At 35.9% G+C, this 23,605-nt stretch overlaps 2 protein-coding genes and 1 pseudogene across 6 annotated transcripts; 2 read left to right on the top strand and 1 right to left on the bottom strand.

Annotated features, from left to right (window-relative positions):
• LOC126725991 (DNA (cytosine-5)-methyltransferase DRM2-like) overlaps positions 1-23,605 on the bottom strand; it is a 46,774-nt pseudogene that overhangs the window by 7,847 nt on the left and 15,322 nt on the right.
• LOC126725988 (endonuclease 4-like) lies at positions 652-14,654 on the top strand. Of its 4 annotated transcripts, none has more exons than XM_050431063.1 (10): positions 652-755; positions 928-1,043; positions 1,303-1,477; positions 1,991-2,101; positions 2,200-2,255; positions 3,223-3,306; positions 3,584-3,676; positions 12,203-12,270; positions 12,971-13,044; positions 14,276-14,654. In XM_050431063.1, exons 2-10 carry the CDS (start codon positions 930-932, stop codon positions 14,419-14,421), a joined length of 921 nt encoding a protein of 306 aa, XP_050287020.1. In that variant the 5' UTR covers positions 652-755; positions 928-929; the 3' UTR covers positions 14,422-14,654. The 4 variants fall into 4 exon arrangements, with proteins under 4 accessions (XP_050287020.1, XP_050287022.1, XP_050287019.1 ...); XM_050431065.1 differs by having other exon boundaries at positions 749-799; positions 906-1,043; positions 1,303-1,363; XM_050431062.1 differs by having other exon boundaries at positions 749-799; positions 906-1,043.
• On the top strand, positions 14,699-21,085 carry LOC126725990 (endonuclease 1). Of its 2 annotated transcripts, none has more exons than XM_050431068.1 (9): positions 14,699-14,841; positions 18,327-18,507; positions 18,606-18,713; positions 18,827-18,882; positions 18,969-19,052; positions 19,162-19,257; positions 19,361-19,425; positions 20,265-20,338; positions 20,660-21,085. In XM_050431068.1, the coding sequence occupies exons 1-9, from the start codon at positions 14,707-14,709 to the stop codon at positions 20,782-20,784; spliced, it is 924 nt and encodes a 307-aa protein (XP_050287025.1). In that variant the 5' UTR covers positions 14,699-14,706; the 3' UTR covers positions 20,785-21,085. The 2 variants fall into 2 exon arrangements, with proteins under 2 accessions (XP_050287025.1, XP_050287023.1); XM_050431066.1 differs by having other exon boundaries at positions 19,355-19,425.

Below are 23,605 nucleotides of genomic sequence, written 5' to 3'. Positions count from 1 at the left end.
GAGGTTTTAGGGTATTTTGGCCATTTTAGAAGTTTTGGGAGTATTTTGATTATTTTGGTCGTTTTAGATGTTTCAAGGGTATTTTGATTATTTTAGAGGCTTTGAGGGGTATCTTGGATATTTTAAGGTTTCATGGGTAGTTTTTGTCATTTTAGAAGTTTTTGAGATATTTTACCCATTACAGGTTGTTAAATTACTTATTGTCCTAAAAGTTTAAGTTATTAAGAAATAATGAATTTAATCATTTAACCATAATTTCAACACTCCTCACTTATGGGTTTAAACTTCCTCTTAATAAGTGGGGACCTAACAAGTGAGAATTTAACATTTTAAATAGGAGGTATAGTAAAAACAGGAATTGAACTAGGATCTCCTGTTCTAATATTATGTTAAATTAACGATAGTCTCAAAAGTTTAAATTATTAAGAAATAATGAATTTAATTACTTTAACCATAATTCTAACAGAAGTTTTGGAGGTTATTTTGATTATTTTAGATGTTTTGGAGTTTTTTTTTTTTTTTTTAGTAGTGTAGTTTAAAGGTTTTGTAGGCATTACATGATAAAGTTTAAGTATATAAAGTCAAGCATTTTTAATAGCTTAGAAAGGGGGGAAAAAAAAATTCTTTTTAATAAAATAGGGATGGAAAACATACTTTTTTTTTTTTTTTTTTTTTTTTTTTTTTTTTTGAGAATCTTAGGAATGAAAAGCAAAGTTTTGGGAACTTAAGCACTCATAAGAATACGATACATTTCGGTAATTTTATGATCCAAATATCCATTATCTTCAATTGGCGAGCTGTATGCGATTTCTTTGCCTCATTATATATATATATATATATATATATATATATATATATAGATATACACGTACTAAATCTTTTGTTTATTTGTTGTTGTTGTTTAGTTGCTATTGTTATTGTTGGTAGATATGGGCGGGTCTGAGCTAGTGTGGGTTATGAGGTCACTGGGTTTTCTATTATTGATGCCAGGAATTCTGGGTTGGGGAAAGGAAGGCCACTATGCAATTTGTAAAATAGCTGAGGTAAGTATATATGCATAGACTGTTTATTTTTAATTTTAGATGATTTTGGCATTAACATGTTTATGTGAAAAACCAGAGAAAGAAGAAATTTGTGAAGATGAGGTTGTAATTAGCCTTAGGAAGCAAACGATCAAACCCGCATAATATATATATTTCACCATCTCATCAACGTATTTGCATTGTTTGTGGGTCTGCCCTAGCTATAATTTTTGTAGAGTAGAAATTTGATGAGGGGTGCACTTGATTTGTGGTGTTTCAGGGATATCTAACTGAAGACGCTGTAGCTGCTGTGAAAGAATTGCTTCCAGAGTCTGCTGGAGGTAATCTTGCGGCTGTTTGCTCCTGGCCCGATGAGATTCGCTTTCGTCAGCGATGGAGTAGTGCTTTACATTATATTGATACACCAGATTTTAAGTGTAATTATGAGTACTGCAGTAAGTTTGCTTACCTTTTGTGGTTCAAAGATGCTGTTTTCTATGTTGTTATGTTCAGGCTATTCTAGATTATATCAGCTTAAGCTTTACATTATGGAGGCATATGTTAGACCGTCTCAATATCATAGGCTATATTACTTTTATGGTCTATTCTCCATATGTTCAATATGTTGTTTGTATTTATGCACAAAACTGATAGGATCATGTGGGGGGGTGTTTAAAAAAAAATCTTATGAAATCTACAGATATTTCTGCAATTTGAAGCACGAAGTCATTCCAGTATCAGCTCTCAAGCCACTTAGGCTTTGTATGTTGCCACAGAAAAGTAAATTATGAGCAGAAGTTCCTTGATGTTTTTGTACATATGATGGTTATTGAAGTATATCATGTCACCAGAGAAAATAAGGGACAACATATCCTTCTGTGCTATATATTCTAATCTACTTTTGCACTGTCATGATTATTTTCTTTAACATAAATTCCAAATGAAATTGCTCTATGATTTTTATGTAGGAGACTGTCATGACTCTGCTGGACATAAAGATAGATGTGTAACTGGAGCAATTTACAACTACACAATGCAACTCACATCAGCTTACCAGAATACCAATTTAAAATTGCATTGTAAACACTCTATATCTATGTCACTAGAATCAATTGTTGCACATGATATAAAATGATAGTTCCAAGAACTTCAATTCTCTTCCTTTTGTCAATCACAGACAATTTAACGGAGGCACTTATGTTCTTATCACATTTCATGGGAGATCTCCATCAGGTTTGTTCTTTCTACTGGCAGCTCAAAAACTTAAAAGCAGTTTGAAGATACAAACTATGCCAGCAAACTAATTGAATCTGTAATGAACAGTATAAATTTATTTTCTCACGTTCTGTGCTTGTCAATCTCTCTCTCTCTCTCTCTCTCTCTCTCTATATATATATATATATATACATATTTTTTTTTTTCATTTACAAATAATTTACTACAGCTTACAGTGGAATTTCATATATGGCCACTTCTAGCTGACTGGATATCTCAATCAGAAAGGGAATTTTATCAGAAGAATGTTCTAAATGTTTTAATGGAAATCACCATTCAGATGGTGTGTCTCAGAGGTTTACGAGATTTGTGTGTAAAATGGAACAAACAATAGTCATATTTGTGAAAACCATCTGAGTGGTATTTAGAGTGGCAACAATTATTTTAGCCTAAAGTACCATTGTTATGTTATGTTTGTTTGTTTGTTTGTTTGTTTTTTTTTGATAAGGTGGGTTTAGCTTCAGGGGGTGGAGCAGGGGGAAGTCTCAAACAAGTGACTTTCATTTCGTGACATATGGTCCTTAGCTTACTGTGTTAACCCTAGTTTAAATTTAGCGTAAGTTCTTAAAAAATTCAGTAAATTTTTATTTATTTTTTATTTTTTATTATTATTTATTTATTTTTTTGTCTTGCTTGTATATTACCATTAGTCTATCTGATACAATCAATGTCAATGTAATGGTGTTTCTATGATAATCATGATTAAGAACAGTGTATATTATGTGAAGAATGGCTGCAGAATATGATATCACAACAAATTGTGCGCATCTACCATAGTGAGCAGCCACTGGATTTAACTGCTAGTTTTTCTCAGTCTTTTTCTCCCTTTTTACTCTGTCCTTAAAGCTAAATTTTCTGTAAAGATTTTGTGCTGAGGAATATAATATGTTCTCATGTCATCTAACTTCCTGCTTTCTGATGGAAGCCCCTACATGTTGGTTTCACTGGAGATGAAGGCGGGAACACAATAGTAGTGCGATGGTTCCGTCGGAAATCAAATCTCCACCACGTAAGTCTTAGTAGTCCTCCAATTGTGTAACATTTTACATCTTTTTCTGCTTTTACTTGATAACCATTGACAATGTATTGGACAAAGAAATATGCATAAAATTTGACTAATATGCATAGGTTAGAATTTTATGCTCTAAGGATAGCAGTTTGCATACAACAGATAGCAAACTGAATAAATGTTGCAACCTGGATAATGTCTGTGCATGCATGCACTTTTCTTTTCTCTCGATTATTCTAGTCAATAATATTATTCAATAAAATTGGTTTTGTTCCAGGTATGGGATGACATGATCATTGATTCTGCTCTAAAGACATTCTATTATTCAGATCTTGAAATCATGATTAAAGCCATTCAAAGGAACATTACAGTATGCTTTTCCTTTTCCTTTCTACATGCAATTTTGAATGCAACTGATGGAGTAATGGAAGATTAATATGCTATTACTTTGCAAATTCGCCTATTCAAGAATTATTTTATTGGGTCCTCATGTGAAGTCCAATTGAAGTGAAAGACGATATATTGAGGGTCAAATCTGTAATTTCTGCAAATTAAGGGTAATTTGGTAATTTGGTTGAGTCTAGAATCTTCTAAGGTATTCTAAGTATCTTAGGTTTAATTACTTTGGGTCCTAGTATTTATTAGGTTTTATTAGTAGTTCTAATACTAGTAGGAATCCTATGGTACTAGTATAAGTAAAAGTCTTTATATATATATTGTGTATTCAAAGAAAAGAGAATGAGTTTTTTTTTTTTTTTTTTTGATAAGTAAAAGATATATTGATAAAAAAGGGCACACCCTAGTGCATAGGGAGTGTACAAGGGAAAAGAAATCAAATACAAAAATTACAAGAGTCTAGGAAATCAATAAAGAGGGGAAAGATTTATCTTGCAAAGCAAACAACCAATCCCTTAAAGTTCTAAAAAAGAGAAGCTTGAGGTCAGGAATAGATTTCTCAGTATCTTCAAAACATCTACTATTCCTCTCCCTCCAAAGACACCACAATAAGCAATGAGGAATGATGGACCAAATATAACCATTTCGATGACGACCAAAGTTGCCTTGCCAACACCATAACAGCCCCAGAACAGAGTGCGGCATAACCCAAGAAACTCCAAAAAGGCCCAAAACCATAGACCATAGATCTGAAGTAAAAGGACAATGAAGAAATAGATGGTCAACCGATTCACCATTTCTCTTACACATGTAGCACCAATCTAGAATCCACACCTTCCTTTTACGTAAATTATCAATCGTCAAGCATTTCCCTAAAGCAGCAGTCCAAACAAAGAAAGCTACTCTAGAGGGAATCTTTTGCTTCCAAATACTTTTCCAAGGAAACCCAATGGAAGCGGTGCAAGCTAAAATTCTATAATAACCACTAACCAAGAAACCCTTAACTTTGTTAGGAATCCAACACATTTTATCCTCACCTCGCCCCCTTATATGCGAACCATAAATAGATGCCATGAAGTCGGACATAGACTCTAGATCCCGAGCATGCACACTCCTAATGAATCTCACATCCCAAAAGAGGACACCATGAGCGGACATCATAAGCTCAGCCACACTGGCATCCTTATTCCTACAAAATCTGAACAAGTCTGGAAATCTAACAGCAAGAGAAGTCTCTCCACACCACCGGTCTTGCCAAAACTTCACTCTAGATCCATCACCAATATCATACAGAATATGGTGAGAGAAAGAAGGCCATCCCTGACTGACATTTTTCCATAAACCAACACCATAAGGGCCAATCACAGCTCTGGAAAACCAGCCCCCCCACATACAACCATACTTTGTCTCTATCACTTGCCTCCAAAGGGCATCTTCCTCAACCCCAAATCTCCAAAGCCACTTTCCAAGTAAAGCTTCATTGAAAAGTCTAATCTTCCTTATCCCTAAGCCACCCGAAGAAATAGGAGAACAAACAGTAGCCCATTTAACCAAATGGATTTTAGGATCATCTCCAAGACTGCCCCACAAGAAATTCCGCTGGAGCTTCTCAATTCGGTTAGCCACACTAGTAGGAATAGGAAATAAAGAAAGAAAATAAGTGGGTAGATTAGATAGGGTGCTTTTGATAAGGGTGACTCTACCTCCCTTGGATAAGTATAAACGTTTCCAACCCGCCAATCTCCTCTCCATTTTCTCTAGAATAGGATTCCATATAGACTTATCCTTGAATTTAGCTCCCAAAGGAAGACCTAGATATTTCATAGGGAGAGAGCCTTGCTTGCAGCCAAGAACAACCAAGAAAAGGTCAAAATCATTGACTACCCCAACCGGAACCAATTCTGACTTGCCCAGGTTGATCTTAAGGCCAGACACCGCCTCAAACCAAATAAGAATCATGCGAAGGATCAAAATCTGATCTAAATCAGCCTTACAGAAAATAAGCGTGTCATCTGCAAAGAGGAGATGAGACACCGCCATGGATCTTCCCTCCAAGTTACCTACACTAAAGCCCGACATGCGACCTTCAAGAACTGCTTTGTCCAACATTCGACCAAGAGCTTCCATCACCAAAACAAACAACAAAGGAGACAACGGATCACCTTGCCTCAAGCCTCTGGTGCTACCAAAAAAACCACAAGGAGAGCCATTGATCAAGATGGAGAAGCGGACAGTAGAAAGACAAAAGCGAATCCATTGTCTCCATTTGGTAGAGAATCCACTTCTTTCTAACATCTGTAGCAGAAAATTCCAGTTTACATGGTCAAAAGCCTTCTCAACATCCAGCTTACAAATCAGCCCCGGCAACCCAGACTTCAATCTACTGTCAAGGCATTCATTAGCAATAAGAACAGGGTCAAGGATTTGTTTGCCCCTCACAAAAGCATTCTGAGATGCTGAGATTATATCCCCCATCACCAAGCGGAGATGATTAGCCAAAACTTTAGCAATAATTTTGTAAACCCCCCCAACCAAGGGAATGGGCCGAAAATCTCCAATCTCATTAGCTGCATGTTTTTTAGGAATAAGAGTAACAAAAGTTGTGTTTAAGCTTTTCTCAAACTAACCATTGGCAAAAAAATGATGAAAAACAGCCATGAGATCTGGCTTAACAATCCCCCAGCAAGCTTGGAAAAAAGCCATAGGGAAGCCATCAGGACCAGGGGATTTATCACCATGAAAACTTTGAATAACATCAAAGATTTCTGCCTCTTCAAAAGGCCTCTCTAACCAATCCGCATTCTCCCTAGATATCATTGGAAAAACCAACGAATCCAAAAACGTCCGCTCAACCTGCTGCTCAGAGTACAAATTCATGAAGAAATGAGAAATGTAGTCTGCAATTATACCCTAATCCGACGACAAAGTACCATTAACCATAAGGCTTTCGATGGCATTATTTTTCCTGTTGGAATTAGCCATTCTATGAAAGAATTTGGTGTTGGCATCCCCTTCTTTCAAATGCAACACCCTGGGCTTTTGTCTCCAACTTGTCTCTTCCATAAGAGTCAACTTTTTAATATCTGAACGAAGATTAGTTTGAGCTAACTTCTCCTCAGCAGATAGACTATGAATCTCCTCTTTAGCATCCAAATCAATCAACTTACTCCAAAGGGCCTGTTTCTTAAAAGTGACATTGCCAAACTCAGTTTCATTCCACTTTTTTAAGTCCGACTTCAATGCAGCCAACTTCTTAGCAAGAATAAAACTAGGGGTACCATGGAACAAATAGGAAGCCCACCACTCCTTCACTTTGTCTACAAAGTTATCCACCCTTAACCACATATTTTCAAAACGGAAGGGAATTCTGCCTCTTCGCTGACACCCACCCTCCAACGAAATAGGAAAATGGTCAGAAAGAACTCTAGGCATCCTTTTTTGGGTGAACTGTGAGAAGTGATCAGCCAAAAGAGGGGAGAAAAGGAACCGGTCTAGCCTAGAAGCTGAGGAAGTATTAGACCAGGTATAAAGGCCCCCTTCCATATGAATATCCAACAACCCATGCAAAGAAACAAAGTCAGAAAATCCAAACATAGCCCTGGAGAAGCTGGCAGCCCCCAAACGCTCAGAAGGGAAGCGGATAATATTAAAGTCCCCTCCAAGGCACCAAGGCAAACCCACCAACTGATCAGCCCGGTTAGTTCCTCCCACATCAACCTACGCCTATTGTTCAAATTAGGCCCATATACACCTGTGAAAGCCCACTCAAATTGGTCGCCTACATTTTTAAACTTGCAAGAAACTGAAAAATGCCCCACCGCTTCCTCCACCTTTTCCACAACCCGGCTATCCCACATCAATAAAATTCCTCCAGAAGAACCTTCAGAGCCCAGGTACAACCAATTGACATAAGGACAACTCCAAATACTGAACAGTACCTCTAGTAATCCACTCTAGTTTGGTCTCTTGCAAACACACAATATCAGCCTTCCAGGATCACAACAAGTTACGAATCTGAAGCCTCTTGTCAACTTCATTCAGACCTCTGACATTCCAGGAAATAAGCTTTAAATTCATTGAGCAATGGAAAGAACCCGATTCCTATTAATACCACATCGCCTAGCAAATGAAGAGCCATAATTAATGGAACTAAACAACCCTTTCAACTCTCTTAAACCTTTCACCCCCGAACCTTTTGAACCACACGATTTCTTGTTCACCTCAGCCCTCCGATATAATTCAGCTTCAACAGCCAATAAAAATTCTGTTGCTTGATCTTCTAAACCCACAAGTGACGTGCCAAGGAAGCTATCAAAGTTATTGAATCTCTTTTGAAACCAATCGGAGTAAGGTTCCTGACTCCTTGAAGTGTCCACACCCACAACACTATCCTCATCTACAAGAGACTGCTTCTCCTTGGCCAAGGGTAGAGAAAAAGCAATTGGATCAACAACTAGGGGCTGATTAGCTTCCTCCGAGAAGGAATCCGAAGCCCAATCCTCCACCAATACATCATCTTCTTCGAAAAGAGCCAATGACATGTTCGTGACTTCAGAAAATTCCAACGTAACAAGCTGTTGTTGCTTTTCCAAAACCTCTGTAGCTTCACAAGGAGGCAAAGCAATCTGCACCGGAACCGCAACCCTCCTCCCATCGCGTAATTCAAGAACCCACTGCTCCGAGTTTCCCCATTTCTTGTCAAAATTGCCGGAATGCTCTTGGAGAAACAGTCGGGGGTCAAGCACTAAGCTCTCATCGTGAACTGTGGAGCAAGCCGACCCATTCCTGGCCTCCTCGGACTCGTCGGAGCCGAGAAGCTCAGACTCGGCTACATCGGAAACTAGATTCGAGTTCGTCGTCGCCGATGACTCAAACCTGGCTTCGACGGACTTGTCGGTTATGAGAGAATGGGCAGCGGCGACATCGGAGACCACCGACGACCTTAGAGGCAAAGTCGAAGGGCACGACGAAGACTGGAAGGGTCTCGCGCCTGGACTTAACAAACCTGGAGAATGGGTCTCTCGCGACGGGCAACTCGTGGTGGTCAGGTGACTCAGTTCTTTACAAGCTGTTCTTTTGGGCTGCCAGACCAACGAAGGCTTGGGCTTAAGTTTGGGAACATGAGGTGGGTTAAGTGGGGGGGCTTCAGCAAGAGCATTGGGCTTAAAGACATCTTTCAAGGGCCCAACACCAGAACAGCCCACTTCCTTAATGTTTGAACACTTAATGTCCCACTTGCCATTCAGCCCACGTACCAAATGTAAAGAAACTTCTAGCGAGAAAGGAGAGTCAGCAATTTTAAGAGCGTCATCCTGAAGTTCAAGCGTGACTTCAGCCTCAGGAACCGTGCTTACCTGCCCAGCACCCCTATCGCGCAAATCCAAGCTCTGAGACTTCTGACTGCTCAATCTAGACTTGGGAGCTAGATTTGATTTGATAGAATTTTGAATATTGGGCATTGCAAGCTTTCCTGTTCTACTACCACCATAGGATTTCCAATCACCTTCCACCGCTGCTGCCAGAAAGGACTTATGATTTCTAAACTTTTGCATTGACGGAAACAGGGCAGAATGAGATGGCAATTTGACGCCAGGAGAGACGGGAGCAATGGCCTTGCGAAGATGAAAGCCAAAACCTCTCCACCCACTACCCAGCTTTCCTTCTGGTACAATGATGAGGCCCTTCCGACGACCATGAAGAAGCTCAGAGATCATAAGAAAGCTTCCATGTGCATTGAATCCCATTTGCAAAATCAAAACCTTATTACCATCCCTGAAGGTTCTAGCAAAGTTATCAGGACGGGTATTTGACAAGTGATCCTCAATATACGTAAGCAACCGTAAAGCACTCTCTTTTCCCATGAAAACCGATCGGAGAGAATCCTTATATCTTTCAAAAATGCGTAACAAGAAGAAAGTACCACCCTCTTCCACAGAAAATTCAAACGATTTGGATTCGAGAAAAAAGAAAATGGAACCACCCATAGTTTCAGTTCTCTAATACAGATGATCACAAAGAAAGAGTTTGATAACACATGCAGTCTAAAATTTCTCTAAGCAGAACAAGCAAAACCACTTGGATGTTCATTGCGTACTTGGTGCCAACTTATGTCATCCATTTGACTCTTTTGGTTGCCTATGATGGTCATCTATTATCAGATATTTTCTAGAAAAGAGAATGAGGTCGATTAATAAAATTGAGTGTTTTGAGCAATAGGCACGTTGGCCTTTGTTGTTTCTTTCTTTTCTTTTTTTCTAAGGTTACTGTTTACGAGTACGGTTCACACAACCCATAACAGCCCTAACTTCTCTCTAATTCTTCTTCTTTCCTAACCTTAAACCCACCGCAACTAAATGTAGAGAACTCCCTAATTTGTCCTACATCAAATTGGTATTGGAGCAAAATCCTATCACAAGTCTTTTGCCAAAATCTTCTTCAAGCGCTTGACAAAACTTATCATCTAGGATCATGTTGATGTGCAAAGATGGTGATCTCAAGGAAGATGAGGAAGATGGATCTCTTCTCTCAATTTTTAGGCGTATTCAAGTTATACCCAAGCAAGAGGAGGATTGGAAGTGTACTTCAATATTTAGGACCATGGTGCTTTGTGAAACTAAAAGTCGAATGCTTATTATTGATGGTGGCTGTGAGATTATGTTGTTTTTGAAGCTACTGTTGAGAGGTTGAAGCTACCAATAGAACCACATCCAAAACCATACAAGGTAGCATGGATAAATAGCACATTTATTCTGGTAATGAAACGATGCTTGGTTTCTATTTTTCTTGGGCAATATAATGATTCTATATGGTGTGATGTTTTTCCTATGACAGTGACTCATATTTTATTAGCATGCCCTTGGCTTTTGGTGTATCATATTGAAAAGGACAATACATATAAATTTATGTTCAATAATGCACAAATTGTGTTAAAGTCTATGAGTGCAAAACAACTAGAACAGCTAAGGAAAAAACAAAAGGTCAAGCCTAAGGATGCTACTGAAACTCCAAAACAAAGAGCTATAGTGCCACTAAAGGGAGTTGGAGAGCTGGAGCAAGATGAGAATAAGTTTGATCATGGGAAAGTTGATACCAAGGAAGATAATGGTGTTCTTGCAATGGAGATCACAAAGGAGCAAGGCGAGCATAAAATTGATCATGGAAAAATCAAGATGAAGGAAGATGTTGATGTTACTACCAGAGATCAATTCAAGAAGGATTTCAAGTTGAATAATCCTTTGGTTGTTGATTTAATCATTCCAAACGAATTTAATGATACAAGGGGAAATAAAGATTTTTCATTCTTGATGCTTCCAAAGGTGATTGAAGAGTTGGTGCAAGTTTGAAGTTTGAAGGTTCTTATACTTAAAACACTTTAAACCTGAGGTCAAGTTTCTTCCAACCGGAGGAGTATGATGGAGTCATGGAAGATTAATATGCTATTACTTTGCAAATTTACTTGTACAAGAATTATTTTATTGGGTCCTTGTGTGAAGTCCAATTGAAGTGAAAGACATTATATTGAGGGGCAAATCTGTAATTTCTTCAATTCCTTCGAATTAAGGATATTTTGGTAATTTAGTTGAGTCTAGAATCTTCTAAGTTATTCTAAGTACCTTAGGTTTAATTACTTTGGGTCCAGGTTAGTATTTATTAGGTTTTATTAGTAGTCCTAATACTAGTAGGAATCCTATACTAACTACCGGTAAGAGTCTCAATCTATTCAAAGAAAAGAGAATGAGTTGATTAATAAAATTGAGTGTTTTGAGAAATAGGCACATTGGCCTTGTTTCTTTCTCCTTCTCTTTTTTTCTCTTTTTCTCTTATTTTTTTTTAAGGTTACTATTCACGGGTACTGTTCACACAGCCCCTAAACAGCCCTAACTTCTCTCTAATTCTTCATTTTTCCTAACCTTAAACACACCACAACTAAACATAGATTTGTCTACATCAGCAACAGTTAAATACATCAGTTGGCACAATTGACTCCAAAGTTAGACCACCTGATGTGAAGACGGTTTCCTTCAGGCAATACATGCATGGACATCTTTGCTAGCACAATCGCCTAAAACTCTTAGCCTGTACTTTGAATCTCTTTGTTGAATTAATTCTTGTGCATTATATGCAGTAAGCATGAGCACTATACTATTCCAAAACCAATGCTAAATAAAACATTCAATGTCACATACATTCAAGATTTATCAGTAACAAGAACTGCTGTCTCACCAAAAAAGAAAGCATAAATGCAGGATACCCAAAAGACAGATTTATTAGGTTATTTCATGTAATGTAATTTAGAAAGGCAGTCAGAAAATAAAAACTATATGTTGATATTTTAATATCATTTCTTTTTCATCATAATTTTTGTTTGTTATGGATTTGTGTCTGCTAACAGCCTTAACGTGAGTGTGCTCTGTGAATGCTTGTGCAGCAGAGTGACACTTACCAATGCTTCTTTTTTGCTTTTTCTTTTTTTCCTTTTTAATTCCTTTCTTGTCTATAGAATGGTTGGTCTGATGAGCTATCATCATGGGAAAACTGCTTACATAACGACACAGTTTGTCCGAACCCGTAAGTAAATGCCCATACTCCTTTCCTGTTCCTTGGATTCTTTGTATTTTTGTAGTTCTGTTTGTGATAATGGCTTTGAGATCTTTAATAACGTACAGGATTTATAAGCACATTCACAGATAATATACTGGAGTAACATAAATACCAATGATGCGGAACTGCTACTTCCCTCATAGAGCCTTATTCACAAATAAATGTTACCTGTGCCTAGTAATTTACTCATTCACCATTTGGTTGGATTCCTGTGAAGAGGAAAAAAAAAAATTATATATATATATATATATATATATATATAGTACACAATGCGGGAGAAGAAGGGAAATGAAATAAATCTATATTTGGTTGTGGTAAATCAATGAATGGAATAGTATACCAGGTTCTAATATTTTCCATTAATAGTAAGAAAAAGGGCGGGGTGGGATACCAGTAAAAAGGACAATATCAATATGAATAACTCAACATGAGATGAATTGAAATAAATAAGCTATGGTTTCAAAACTAAGGGATGATGTGGCTTGCTTTGTTTAAATTTTTTTTCTTAAATAATAATAAATAATATATATGTAAAATCGAATTTGATTGACAACGCTTGTATAGTTTTTTTTTTCACTTCAGATAGAAGAAAAGAAATTAAATTTAGTTTTGTCTTCTAAGGAATTAATACACTTGATCAGGACCAGGTTGCTTTTAATTTTTTCAGGTATGCTTCTGAAAGCATTAGTTTGGCGTGCAAGTTTGCATACAAGAATGCCACGCCAGGAAGCACTCTGGGAGGTATTTTCTCTTTTCAATTGATCTTTTACAGTTCGTCTCTTTTGACTTTTGGTATATAAAATAATTAAAAGTTGGACTTTTTAGTTTTATGGGACATAATTAAGCTAGCAATAAACTGTATATATCTTGCCTGGTATTAACCCCACTGAAAAAATCGTTGCCAAAATTATAGTCCCCGAAAGTTATGTGAGGATTAATTGTTTTAATTTATGAAAGAAATGGAAGTATGGAACCCTAATTTTAGCTTCTCTCTTCAGTCTTCACCTTGCTTTCATTTCCTCTGTGTCTCTGTGTGTTATAATTATTGTTTGGTAGAATAGTCCTTAATTTTTTTGCCCAATGATGTACACCAAAATTTTATTGAGCGGTTTGGCATGGTTTTTTGATTCATTATCAGCCCTTTACTCAACACCACTTTTCACTACCATCACAACCACAGCCACATAATTTATGCAAGTTGAAATTATTTAAGTAAAAAAAAGGATATATATAAACATGCATAAAAATAAAATAAAATAAAATAAAGAATCTAAGCTGTAGAGATACATAGGTATCCAGATCAATGCAAGAGAAAAACTTCAATAAAATGAATATGGCTCTATTCCTTGTGTACAGGCTAGACTATTTTTTACATATACGTTCAGGTAGTCCCCCCCTCCTAATACCAGTGGCAAACAACATTGAATGTGGTTGTTTGAAAAGAGCATACAATTACATTATTATTATTATTATTATTATTAATATTATTATTGGACTTTTAATCACAGAAAAGATTATTTCATAAAAAAATAAAATAAAAATAAAAAAAAGAGGAAGAAGATTGGAAGCATCCAATTGAAATGCCTGGTGGCCAACCCTTTTATTTTTAGGATTTTGCTAACTTGTGTCCTAAGGACATACAATAATTAATCATTTTTGAAAAAAATTTTCTCGGGATTAATTGTTGCACATGGCTAGCACCAAATTAAGTTGATGTGAAATGATGTTAACCCTTTTATTTTTAGGATTTCGCTAACGTGTGCTCTAAGAACATATAATAATTAATCATTTTTGAAAAAAAAATTTTCGGGATTAATTGTTGCACATGGCCAGCACCAAATTAAGTTGGTGTGAAATGATAAAAAAAGCTATGGTTACACATCATTGCTTCCCGTACATAGCCATCCATCTGAAGTTGATTGCGTAATTACCATTTCTGTCTGTGTCTCACAGTTCCTTGTTTGTGTTGTAGATGATTATTTTCTTTCAAGGCTGCCAATTGTGGAGAAGAGGCTAGCCCAAGGTGGGGTCAGACTAGCTGCTACACTCAACCGTATCTTCAGTTCTCAATTGAAAATTGATGATGATAGACTACTAGAGTGGGCCAATGCCATCTAATATTATAGTAGTTGTTGTTGAGACGACATCATGAGCCATGATGCAAATTAATTAATTGTCACTTTTAAGCTTCTCTCAACGATGATGCCCTTCTATATACCAGAATATGCCCCGACCTTGCTTTAAATTGTGGCAGACTAGCCATTGGGATTGGGGCGGGTACTTTAAGTAGTGGCAATTATAAACTTGTACTCAATGATTAACTTGTATATATAACTCATTCTCTTGTTTCATCTTTTTTATGTGTTGTTAGTCATAAAAAAAATTTGTTGGTATTTTGAGAGAATGGCCAAGTTTGAGGTTTTGGGGAGATGCTCTCCATTCTGGTTTGTTTTGTTGCTGTGTTTTGCTTTCATGATAGGGCCCGGAGCTCAGGGCTGGAGCAAAGAAGGTCATATTATGACATGTCGGATTGCACAGGTAACGTTGAAATTTTACTTTAATAATAATTTATTTACGGTATCATGAATGGTGAACAAGAGAAAATTCCTATGTTGAAGAAATTGATTCTTGATACTCTTAAAATTAAATAAAATATACTTTCCATTTTTTTTTTTGACGAGTACTTTTCAAAAGTTATTTCAAAGAAAATGGTTTTTGATCAAGCCATCAATTATATACTATAAGAACATTACCATTATATCTCTTATAAAAAATGTTATTTTGACACACAAAATTTGACACACAAAAAGCTTACTTTATTATTTTAACATACCATTTTACAATTCACCATTTATCGCATCTTCTATTCTTTGATTCTAAACATTAAAGTAATATACACAACACCTTAAATAATATATTTACTTAAAACCCAGCAAATACACAAATGCACGGCCCAGTGGCAGTTGCCACCACCCAAGAACCAACAACCACCGCTACAACCACCGCCACAACAACAACCACCACTACAACCACTGCCACAAACTAGAACCACAATCACCGGATCCTCCAACAAATTCCAAATCCAAAAACCTCAACAAGAGAGAGAGAGAGAGAGAGAGAGAGAGAGAGAGAGAGAGAGAGAGAACTCAAAATCTTCAACAAAACCCCAACCCAACAGATTAATCAATGACCAAACTCAACCAACCATCGGCGGCAAGAGCTGTGGAGGATGACGTGCTTCAGATTGGTGTGCTTCAGAAGTGGTGGTTTGAAAACACACGTTTGTGGTTTTTAAAATGGAGTTTTCAAAACGCACGTTTTAAAAACGGACCTTCTGAAACAGCTTATTCAAACAACTCCTTAGAATATATTTCAAGTGTTATTCTTTCTTAAAAGAAAGTTTGAGTTTATGTTTAGTACCTCTCATAATCAAGAGTTGATTGAAGAGAGGTTGAACTTAAGCGTAGTAAAAAGAAAAATGTCCTATTCGTATGGTTCATATTTTCTAATTTATATTTTAGAAGATGAACCTCAAGGCTTCAAAGAAGCAATATTCACACATGAGGTGCCTCGTTGGGAAAAGAGTGTAAAAAATGCATTAAACCCATCTTAGAATACCATGCATGGTAATTGGTTGATCTACCACCTGGGAATTTGAGAGTTGATGAAAATATTGACTAGTATAAGGTGAAATTTGTTGTAGAGGCTACAAACAAAAGGAATGTATGAGATTTCTTGAGGAGTTTATGGTTCCTAGATAAGGAAACAAAGTGTTTAGGCTTGTTAAATCCTTATATGGATTAAAGCAAACTCTAATGCAATGACATGAGAAATTTGACAATTTAATGATGTCAAATGGGTTAAAATTAATGCGATTGGTGTGTCAATGATATCACAAGAGGCCATGTCATTATGCGAAGAGCATATATAATTGGCAAGTCTCATTAATCTAAACAAACATGCATTGCTGGATACTCGTGCTTGTTCATATATATTGGTAGGGCATGGAGTTATGGTAAGTCTCGACATATTCATCATAGACATAGTACATGCTCTCAAATGGAAATATTTTTCAGATTATAAAACCAATCTATAATCAATTGTTTTAGTGGAAAGCAAGTAAATTGTGTGCTTATTGAGGGGGGTGGGATTAAAGCCTATAACCTCAATGTTTCCAAGATGACAACCCAACCTAGTTGATTGGAGATCCCAAGATCAAGGTTTAAAGGGACCACTGAATCATGGAGACTAGTTTTATCACTATTAAGATAACATCTCCTATGATGAAATAGTGATGCCTACAAGTACAAGCAATGATCAAGGTAAGCTTTGCTTTCAATAATTCTTATATCTTAAAAATCCAAGTGGAGTATAACAAGAAAATAAGAGTCACCTAAATAAGTGTGAAGTGAGCTGCTTCTATGAGAGTTCCAATGATGAATTCTCTAGAGCATGTCATGAAAATATTAGAATATGTTCAGGACCAAAATGAACATAACCATAAGAACGAACTATGTTCAAAAAGGAGTTGTGTGAATTATATTGTCTTGGTATACATAAACAATTGAACAGTTCAAGACTCATGTTCAATGGCTAGTTAGTATATCCAATAATCTTTCAAAAAAGAAGGAAATGAACAGAATAATATATGAGTTTATATGCTCATAGGTTTGACTTTAGGTCGGGTTTTAGGCATGTGTGGTTTGACTTTAGGTTGGGTTTTAGGCATATGTGGACTGGGCCCTCTTATCCAAATAATAATATTTTCTTATTTTAATTTTTGAGTCAGTAAGACTATTCACAACAATTTATTCTGAATAGGGTGTCTGTTCACCAATGTATGTATTCATAATCCTTCTTTCATGAAACTACTTTGACTAAGAAATTCTCCCAAAGAAAATACATTTATACATACATTTGCATAAAGTCAAAGAGAGAGGAAGAGACACATTTCAATTCGTTGAGCATGAAGATTGAAATGTCTTCTTCTATGTGGTGTTAATAATTTTATTCTAGAAGGCAGATGTTAATGAATCTCTAAGACCCACTGAATGTGCGAGGGCCAATATCTACCTTAAGGAGATTGTGTCAAACACAAGAATCAATTAGTTTTGCATCTTTAATTCTTTAGAAATCTGGTATGTGAATTATTTCATTATTGTATGGTTTTCTTAATTTAGTCATTATTCTTGCTTTTGAATTTTGTGTTCTTGTTTATGATTAGGTCTGTATATTATTCTTATTTGTATAATCACAAAATGTAAATTGTTTCCAATATATATCCAACACTAGTTATTTTAGTTAATTAAGTATGTTTTTGTCAAATAAAAAACCCGAGATCAAATTCTATACAACTAAAAGAATTCATTAATCTTATAAAAAAAAAAAAAAGAATTCATTGATGTCTTGATTTCATGGTAAAAGACAATCATCATGAAACTAACATTATAGATTCAAATCCTATCAAATCTCTGAAAATAATAATAGTAATAAATAGTAATTATATTAAAAAGAAAAATTTTCTGTTTAATGAAATTAAAAGATTTTTTTTTTTTTTTTTTTTTTTTTTTTTTTTAGCTTTTTAGGAAAATTGAAAGTTAGTCTTATTATTGGTGGAATATGAAGCCAAGACACTTTAAGAATGACTTGGTGTGGGCAGGGCCTTGTTTCAGAAAGATCAAAGGCCCAAAAGTGTTAAAAGGGGTTACAAAGCACCTAAATGTAGGTTTGGCCATTTGGGGCAACCTTGCTGGCTCCTACGCTTTTCTATGATCAGGTTTGTGAGAATAGTGTGTCCCAGAATTCATTCAATTAATCATTTTAGAGTGTGTGAGTACACAAGAACAAAGACATACGAGAGAGAGAGAGAGAGAGATGCAATCAAATGTGTAAAATCTCCAAGGAATAATTGCGGCTTCATCGTCTTTAAAAATAAGTAAATAACAATAAGTTGTACACCACAATCAATCAAATATAATGATGATGACTAACAAATTGCTACTACTTGTTTGCTTAATTAATAGGGTCTTCTAGGATCTGAGGCATTAGAAGCTATTCAAAACTTATTACCCCTTAATGTCAATGGCGACCTGTCGGCCCTTTGTACATGGCCTGACCAAATCCGGCATTGGCATAAATATCGGTGGACAAGCCCACTTCATTTCATTGACACACCCGATGATGAGTGCACTTTCAATTATCAAAGTAAGCCAAATATTTTCTTCTTTTTGGTGATATAAGTATATTTGCAATTAATTTTTTTTTTTATTAAAAAAAAAAATGTTTACATGGCATGGGGTTAGGGGACTGTCATGATCCGCATGGAGTGGAGGACATGTGTGTTGCAGGTGCCGTTCAAAATTTCACCTCTCAGCTTGTGCACTACAGAGAGGGAAGTGCTGATCGTAGATGTAAGGAAATCCGATGAAACAAAATTTTGTATAGTTTGTCCTAATTAATTATATATAAGATTGTTTTGGTTTAGCAGTTCCATGTGTTTATATATATATATATATATTTGCAGATAATATGACTGAGGCCTTGTTATTCTTGTCACACTTCATGGGAGATATCCATCAAGTATGTGAGAATTTTAACATCTTTTTACTTTGATAAAATTATCACTTGTCCAAAAAAGATCATTTTTTTTTTCTTGATTTCTCCAGCCAATGCATGTCGGATTTACAAGCGATGAAGGAGGAAACACCATAAATCTACGCTGGTTTAGGCATAAATCTAATCTGCATCATGTAAGCTGCCTAGATAGGATCTCCATAATAAGTGATAATGTATGTGGCTTTTTTAAGTTTTTGAAAACTCTTCATAGTTTAAATAACTCTCTATTAACTTTACGTACAGGTATGGGATAGGGAGATCGTTCTAACTGCTCTATCAGATTATTATGAAAAAGACATGGACCTCCTCCAAAAAGACATAGAGGGAAACTTCACCGATGTAAGACCAACTAATTAATTTCCTCACTACCATTTAAGAAACAAGATTCATTTTTTCCAATAATGAAATTAGTTGCTTTTGATTATTAACTATATAGTTACAGGGAATCTGGTCTTCTGATGTTTCATCATGGGAACATTGCGATGATATTCTTTCATGCGTAACCAAGTGATTCTCTCTCTCTCTCTCTCTCTCTCTCTCTCTCTCATACCCTACATTCAAATTTATTTTTCAACAAATGCTTCATACAAAATTTCTAAAAAATTAAAGATCAATAACTATGTCATTAATAAATTTTTTAAATTGTAAGTTTTTGAAGTTTAAAATTATATATAAAATATAATCTTATAGATCATATAGTAAATAATATCCGATTGATACAAAATTTGACATGTGTATTAAGAACGTAAAGAACATATAATTCAACGGTTAGATTTAAAAATATGTAATAATGTTTATTTTATTGAGTGAGGTTGTAGTCTTAGGTTACAACTTTACTCAATATTTTTTTATTAGAGGTGAATTTTAACAAATTTATTATTGGATTACATATTCTTCTTATATTCTCCATACTTGCAAAATTTCTAGAAAATTAAAAATCAATAACAATGTCATCAATAATTTGTTTAAATTGCAAGTTTTTGTAGTTTAAAATTATGCATAAAAAAACTTACAGATTATATAGTAAATAATATTCGATTAACACAAAATTTGACATGCGTATTGAGAGCATAAAGAATATGCAATTCAATAATTAGATTTTAAAAATACGTAGTAATGCTTATTTTATTGAGTGAGGTTGTAGTCTTATGCTACAACTAGTTTTGTTGTTAAACTTTGTCCATACATAAAACATCCTTTACACATGCATGTAGGAATGCAAACACACAAACAACACAAATACACACGGATAACACAAACACACCCCTTAGCTCTTACAAATCACTTTCCAACTTCGATTTTTTTCCCCTCTCTTTCTTTTTTCCCTAATGGTGGTCTATATGCAGGTGGGCTGTAGAGAGCATAAACATAGCTTGCAAATGGGGTTACAAAGGAGTTGACCCTGGTACAACTCTAGCAGGTATGCAAATCCCCCTCACATCATAAACACCAAAGCCAGTTTAAAATGGAAAATTATTCCTGTCAATCCATTACCAATTACAGCATGCTAGATCTAGCAAATTGAGGGTATATTTCAATCTTCTTGTTTGAAATTTATGTATTTAGGATTGTCCATTTGTTCCAATTTCTCAAGCATAAAATAAAAAAAAAGAATATTACAATTTCGACCATCATCAAATTACAAAACAAATTAGGGCATAAAAAAGTGATTAACAGCTAGCCTTGTTTCAAATTATTAGGATGACATGGTAGTTAATTTGCATATTTTGTGTGCTTTCAGATGATTACTTCGACTCAAGGATGCCAATCGTTATGAAACGAATTGCTCAGGGTGGAGTTCGATTAGCTATGATTTTGAACCACGTTTTTGGTGACACTGATGAAGGATTTGCAATAGCTACTTAAAGCAGTTCATCAACACAAAAATACTTGAATATTCTTCATTTTCTTTTGTTGACCAATAATTGCTTTTAACTCAACTTGTTAATAATTGTTAATTTGTATTTGATGACTGATCCTGTAGGTTAGTCATTCATCCCTAGTTTAGTTTATAGATTCAAATAAGAGAACCTCTACTTCATTCAGATATGAAATTGTTGCTTCCACACCCCTCCAGCACATGTACAGGCCATACATATAAGAAATAGAGAACAATGTAACAATTTCAAGCGTGGAATAACATTTTTTCTAATGATTCTGTAGTGCATTCCACAACATATCATGATGAATAATACTATGTCATCCTAATTTGAAACAATGCCAGCTTTGGGATTCCCCAATTTTGCTTAAGAAAGTGAAAGAAGCCCATAATTTGCTGAACTGCATCCAAAAGTTTTGTTAGTGGTTGGGCCAAGCAGTGAATGAACCAGGAGACGTGAATTTTTTTCTTCCAAAAGATTTAGGGCAAAGATATGAATCGAATATGTTCATGATTTCTGTTATATCCCAAGGCCACATGGAAGATAATTATGCAGCAACTAATGAAGTTTAAATTTGAATAATGAATTAGCAGTAGTAGATTAGGTTGTTATTGTTTCAAATTTGTATTTGATAGGAGATAGTTACTATTTTTTAGAATAGTTATTATCTCATTATAAGCATTATTTATGTTGTGTGAAAGAATGAATGGAACTCAAGTAGAAAATTAACCAAAAAAGTCTATTCTCCCTCTCAAGTTTGGGAGGTTAGTCACCTCAAATTGAGTAAGTTATATTTAGGGATGACAATTTCTACTCAACCCGCGAGTACCCCACCAGACCCTAATGGGTCGGGTTTTACCTGACTCACGAAATAGTAGGGTCGGTTTGGGTTTTTAAAATAAAACCCAAAGCGGGTTTAAGTCGGGTTCGGGTTTTAATGATACCTGCCCCAAACCCGGACTCAAACCCGACCCGTTAAACTAAATTACCAAAAAACCTACTCTATATATATAAACTTATTTAGTCAAGACCCTAATCCTTTCCTATCTCATTCTCTCATTCTCATCTTTGAGTCGCCACCCACCCTCTCTCAATCTCCAATCACTCTCACGGTCACAGCCTCACTGCTGCCCCCCTCAACTCCTCAAGCCATCACTCTCACCGACCCGCATAGCCACAGTCAGGACCTCACGGCCTTACCACCCCCCCCCCCCCCCCCAATCGCTCCCACTCTCCCTTCTCCCAACACCTTCAATGATATGTTCATCTCTTTTTTTTTTTTTTTTTTTTTTTTTTTTTTTTTTTTTTTTTTTTTTTTTTTTTTTTTTTTTTTTTTTTTTTTTTTTCATTCCTATTTGGGTTCATTCAGGTTTGGGACCTTTGCCTTCATTAGGGTTTGGGTTCATTGCCATTCCTATTTCTCAATAATATGTTCTCTCTCTCTCTCTATTTTTTTTTTTTTTTTGTTTTTTGTCTTTTGGTGATTTATGTATTTGTGTTTGTGTTAGGATTTATGTTTGTGATTTTGAAAGGGAAAATTATGAATCTAAAATTTTTGTGTTTGTGTTTGGGGTTTTGGTGGCTACTGTCCGATTGAAGAACATGATCTTAGGGTTTTTGTTTTTGGGTTTCTGATCTAGATTAATGAACATGATCTTGGCCTCTTGGGATTTTTTTGGGGGTTTTTGATCTAGATTGATGAACATGATCTTGGGGTTTTTGTTTGGGTTTCTAATCTAGGTTTTTGGAGGTTTAGGGCTTTTGGCAAACTCTTTTTTTTTTTTTTAGGCCATGGATTGGGCCTTGAAGTGGCATGGGCTGGATGGGGCTCGCGGGGTCCAACGGGGTGGGTTTGGGTCCTAAAAAAAACCCGTTTATTAAATGTGCCGAGTTTGGGTTTCGAGGCAGGCCCGCAGGTCGGGTTCAAGCATAAAGAAACCCAACCCGACCTGACCCGTTGCCATTCCTAGTTATCTTTTATTGGGGAGATTACACTTTACTACTCTAAGCTATGCATCAGATTACGCTATGCACCCTAAAGGGCTTAAACTATTCAAACACACATTTTACACCTTAAACTGTCACACTTATTACACTTTGCACCCCGATGTTACTTTTGCTATTATGTTTAATGAATCTTACTACACATGACAAACACATGCATTTTGTTTAGATAGAACAAACTTAAAAGACTGAAACACCCTTATTTAAAATCAATTAAAATGAAAGCCAATTTTTTTCCACTTCTCTCCCTATCTTATGTGCATGCTAGCCTTCCCCAAATTCAAATTCTTGTAAAACTTAAATTCCCAATTCGAAAATTGCTTATGCACCACCACCACTCCACTCTATCTCTGCCGTCCCTCCAAAAGCACGACACCATCTCTCCTCCATCCAAATTGGAACCTCGCACTCTCGCTTCATTGCATGTGTGTCTTGTGTCCTCACGGAGAGCTGGAAAAACTATTGAGGAGATTTTTATCATAATAATGCTCAAGTAATAGAGTTAAAGATAAACAATTGCAAGTACATCCCTACTGCGAGGGATAACAGATTCACCTTAAGGTCAACTTGATGGGGGTCACGGCAAACGCTTTGAGGTTTTCTTTTCAGCCCTAAAAAAATTGATCTTTGAGCCGCTTATGGAGAAGTTAAGGGTGCCTCAAATTCGGAGAGTGCAGGAAATTATGTACTGAATGGGGTCAATGGGTACTTAATAAACCAGGAAATGCCTCTAACTAATTATCTTGATATGTTTAAGTTCAGCACCGAGGTACATTTTGATCAGAGTATACATGTCTAGCACA

This window comes from Quercus robur, chromosome 5 (assembly GCF_932294415.1).
Source record: "Quercus robur chromosome 5, dhQueRobu3.1, whole genome shotgun sequence".
NCBI lineage: Eukaryota > Viridiplantae > Streptophyta > Magnoliopsida > Fagales > Fagaceae > Quercus > Quercus robur.
The sequence above is the reverse complement of the archived record's forward strand: the minus strand, read 5'-3'. Positions and strand labels throughout refer to the sequence as shown.